The sequence below is a fragment of the Xenia sp. Carnegie-2017 genome, unplaced genomic scaffold (assembly GCF_021976095.1).
Source record: "Xenia sp. Carnegie-2017 unplaced genomic scaffold, XeniaSp_v1 HiC_scaffold_20, whole genome shotgun sequence".
In the NCBI taxonomy this organism is placed as follows: Eukaryota; Metazoa; Cnidaria; class Anthozoa; order Malacalcyonacea; family Xeniidae; genus Xenia; species Xenia sp. Carnegie-2017.
The window spans coordinates 8,681,048-8,686,120 of record NW_025813483.1 but is presented as its reverse complement, the minus strand read 5'-3'; the positions used below and the strand labels follow the sequence as shown (position 1 = coordinate 8,686,120).

The 5,073-nt window shown below is 36.3% G+C and overlaps 1 protein-coding gene across 1 annotated transcript; it reads right to left on the bottom strand.

The window, feature by feature from the left end:
• Positions 1-698: 698 nt before the first annotated feature.
• On the bottom strand, positions 699-1,328 carry LOC124441643 (secreted RxLR effector protein 161-like). Its single transcript, XM_046992106.1, has one exon. It carries the CDS (start codon positions 1,326-1,328, stop codon positions 699-701), a length of 630 nt encoding a protein of 209 aa, XP_046848062.1.
• Positions 1,329-5,073: the final 3,745 nt, after the last annotated feature.

Below are 5,073 nucleotides of genomic sequence, written 5' to 3'. Positions count from 1 at the left end.
ATTAGCATACCGATCAAAAAGTTCGCAAAAAAAATGCTGAAAATCGTGACTTTGAACGTCCGTAAAATCACTTTCACCAATCCAATTTCAATTATAATTTCAGATTTAAAATCACTGAAACAAGGTCTTTCGATTTAGCAAATAAAAAAGGGGGGCTAAAATTCGTGATATAACCACTTTCATGAAAACCATTTTAAAACCCCTTTTGCTAGAAACCTTGTTAAGATCATATGAAAAATTGCTACTTGCATTAATAGAATTTGCTTTTTCAATAGTTAGACCTGCCTCAATGTTTGAGGTACAAACTGCAGATAATCGTTCCACTTTTTTTGTCCGATAATTTTAGTCTAAAAAATGCTTATTTTGGCCATATCTTGCTGACTTGAGATAAGTGCAAAATGTTGACGGTGCGTCTCTTGACATGATGGAGGATAATAAAAGCGATTCAATATAACAACAGTTTAATATACGCCATGTTACAGAGTAGCGGTAGAAGAGAAGCACATGGAATAATTAATTAGTATTTACATGATAGTTCAGGAAGTTTGAGATCAGACTCCAACACCCCCACTTGATCTCATAACTTCATAAAGTTTCTTTGGAATTTCTTCGAGATCAACATAACATAAAATTTATATAAATGTTTATATAAGTGTTCTAGTATAGCTTTCCTTTAAATGATAATAAATGTCATTAGTTCATTTTCCAAAGATGAATTCTTTGAAGTTCATTAACTTGTTACGAGTAACTGGCTTAGTGAAGATGTCAGCTACCATATCATCAGTAGGACAATAATTTACCACAACATTTCCTGCATTAATATTCGAACGAATGAAATGGTATTTTACATCAATATGCTTTGTTCTTTGTCTACTAACTGGATCCTTGGATAATGCTATTGTTCCTTGGTTGTCTTCGTAAATTTCGACTGGGTCTTCTAACTCAATCAGTTTGGCCAACAACTGGACCAAATGCAATGCCTCTTGAACAGCAAGTGATAACGCAACATATTCTGATTCACAAGAGGATAACGCAATGGTTTGCTGCTTCTTTGATTTCCATGAAATTAGAGGCCCTTCCTTTGACAAACTAAAACAATATCCACTAACACTTCTTCTATCAACAGCACAACTAGCCCAATCAGCATCACTATAACCAATCAACTTCAAATTCTGACATCCCATTCGATAGCATATCTCATAATCTAACGAACCTTTCAAGTAACGCAGAACATTCTTCGCGGCAACCCAATGCTCCTTAAGTGGTTTAGCCAAATATTGAGATAGGACGGTAATCGTCCAACATATGTCTGGTCGTGTACACGTCATTGCATAGATCAAACTACCAATCAACTCACGATATTGCCTAACACACTCAAAGCTCTCCCGGTAAATTCCATCTTTTGCTCTGATGGTGTGTGTCTAGGTTTACATTCACCCATGCCAAACCTCTCTAACAACCTTATAATGTAATCTCTCTGACTCATCTTAACATACCCTCTTCCTTGATCAAACTTAATACCAAGAAAGTATGAAAGTTTACCAAGATCTTTCATTTGGAATCTACGTATTAACAGTTGTTTAGTTTCTGACATAGATTTTTCACAGTTTGCCGCAATGATCAAATCATCGACCCAAATAAGAATAATCACTAAGTTTTCATTAACTCTCTTAAAATAAAGACAGTGATCTACTTCGCTCTGAGTGAAACCATTCTCTACGAGATGTGTATGTAATAAAACATTCCAATTTCGACCTGATTGCTTTAAACCATACAGTGACTTGTTTAACTTATAAACTAATTTCTCTTCTGAGTTAAGGGAAGGGGTTTCAAAACCTTCTGCTTGTTCAATAAATATCTCACAGTCTATGGGTGCATTTAAGTATGCTGTCTTTACATCCATTTGTTGCAAAATCAAATCATTTTGGGCAGCGACTTGCATTAACACACGAACAGTAGTCATGTTTGCTGTAAGTGCAAAGGTATCATAATAATCTATGCCTTTAACTTGGCTATACCCTTTTGCAACAAATCTAGCTTTATATGTCTTAGCTTTCCCTGGGATATCTTTAATGGTGTATACCCATTTACCCCCCATTGCTTTTCTACCTTCTGGTAAAGTGGTTAAGCTGAATGTATCGTTATTCTTAAGAGAACTCATTTCTTCTAACATCGCTGCTTTCCAATGCTTAGCATCGGCGGAGTTCATAGCCTCAGCATATGATTGGGGAAATCCGCTGATCTTATAACAATAATCAGTATACACTAAAGGTGGCTCATTCTCACTTTGAATACTTTTTGCATGGTCACTCAGGTAGTCTGGCGCTTTTCTAACTCGTTGCGGGTATCTTAAATTGTTTTCTAATCGTGAACTATTATTTGATTCTTCATGCTACAATCTCACTCTCACCTTTACTTACATCAATCTCCTCACTTGCATCATGTACATTCGGAGTCTTTTCATGCATTGATTCTGACTCCCTTGTACTGCCCTTGCTTTCAACTGGCAATCCCAAATCTTCTATCTCAGTTGTCTGTGTTTGACGCTCACAAACATTCTTCTGGATGAACTTCACAATTCTATACCTTAAAACCTTATTGCTTTTCGGGAAATACACTAAGTACGCTGGACTTTCGCTGTCAAATCCAACAAAAATTCCTTTTGAACACCTAGGATCTAATTTTTGCTTGCAGTGCTCATAAGCAAAACATTCACTACCGATTTGGATTTGTGGAAAGATCTATGTTCACCAATTTGATTCTGAATCTGACTTTCTTTCTCCGGAGAGGGACATATATTCTCATTGGCGAGAACTTGAAACGTATTCGACAGAGTTAAAGTACCATCAGTGGTCGGTTTAGAGTCTGCTAGAAGAGGATTAGTTGTTGGGTTTTTTTTGTTGGTCTTGGGTTCATTCTTACGATTGGCATCTATCCAAGCATTTTGATTGTTATCAAGGAGAGACAAGATTCGATTGTTGTCTTCTCTTAGCATGCTAATAGAAAATTTCAAATGGTCAATCTCAGCTGCCATTTTCGCGTTGTCTACTAGAAGGACGGCTTTTTCGTTATCGTTTTTCGATTTTTCTTCTAAAATACGTAGACGAGTGAGGATTTGGTCGAGTTTACTTGCATTATCGTCGATGTCTAACTTTTTTGAAACAATTTTGTCTATGCTGGGTAACGTTAAAACAAATTTCTCAACATCAACCACGTGCGCCCGTAATTTTGGTTCATTATCATTAGGTTCCGTGCACTTTTCATTTTCTTTCGTCTTGTTTCCCTTATCTTTGGGAGATCTTTCTGATGGAATATCTTTTTCTTTGGTTTCATCTGTTTTGGGAAATTTCAGAATCAAGCTTTTAATATCAGCATCTGTAAGCGTGGATAGACTGTTTTTTGTTCGGCGAGACATAATAGTGATATTACCAGTTGATCAATTGATATCAAATTTTATACCACAAAAGTCGAAAGTTGTATCAAAACGATCACAAAAACTTCAGCAACAAAGTGTAATAGATTTTTATAGGAATAATTAAAGATTTTGGCTAAATCTTGAAAGAAACGCAGAGCGCAGTTTTTGTCGATACACGTTATGTAATGTGATACACGCCATAGACACTACGCTCACTGCGCGTGCGTAATTTGAGCACTGTCGGGTTGTGTAGAGAGTCTCATATGGAGACGTTCACCGTGTTCGCGATATGCAATGCTCACCTTTATAGGTTTGAGCACTGTGGTGACTCTATAATACAATCCATACAATGTGTAATCCCACGTCCTGTGTCCCAAGTCACAGAATAGATACATACAGAAGCATCACTCGATGTCGGAAGCTTTGATGTTCGTGTCCCCTGTTTTGAGTTCTACAATCCGGGTATTTTAAACGGCGGCCATGTTTCCAGCCAGATGAGTGCAGCCAGATCGTAATATAATATATAGTTCTACGGATGGGTTTTTGGCAAATAAACCCAAATATTTCTATAGATTGCCCATTTTTTTAATATTTTTTGTGTGGATACAGTTAACACATCAAGCTCTCAACAATTTATCAGTAATTCGACGTCCGTTTTGATAAATGAGGGTTTATTCGGAATATTTACAAAGTAGATATGTATCTGACGAGATGCGTACTCGGTATATGGTTTGTCGTCAGTTTTAATTTTATCATATAAGAATTCTGCAGAGAATCTTGAAGATATTTGAAAGAAGTAACAAATCAAATTATCCTCCAGTTTGTTTATATATTGCAAACAACGTTTGCAGGACATTCGAATCACCAAAATTGTCTACCCATGTGTTTTAAACTATCACAAGCGATGCTGCATGGCCACTATGAAAGTCATCTGATGCCAAAATATTTTGTATTCATCACAGTTGTGACTTGTGAAGCTTGAATGACTTTTTGAGTAAGTTGGAACATAAGCAGCAGCATGTTGGCCTCCACCAATAGAGTGCTTGAATAGCAATTTGTAAAACATATACTGCCATATGGTCCACATGACTTAACTTTGTTATTTCTGCCTTTTTAAATTCAATCAGGAGATTATTTATATATTTGGCATGGATGCTTATTGATGATGTGAGAAGTGAACATAAAAAAGCTTCCTGAATGCTTTTGTGAATTGGATTGGTGTTGGCTTGGCACAGTTTCCCCCTGTCAAATGTTTTAAAAAAGTTTTCTGGTGTATCTGTGTTTCACCTTTTGGTAAACATTTTACTGTGTAAAGTATTACGATTTAAATAATGGCATTAAGACTAACTATAACTGGTTTTTGTCAGAATAAGTTCTGTTTGTGACATGATTACTTACAATAAAATTTTAATTTATTGAATGAAGTTTATGGATTTTAGCAAAAATTAAATGTTCGAGCCCTTTGTTGCAATAATTTCTCTCTGCTGTTTGATCAATGCGGTGAATCACTGACCAACCATACGCACTGACCAACCATAAAGTAATCTATTATTGCTGCCACGCATCAGCGTGGCAGCACACTAATCTTCACATGTCTCGGCCCATTCCTCTACTCGACCTATATAGAGGTAAAATCTCGATTTGTGTCTGTCTGTTAA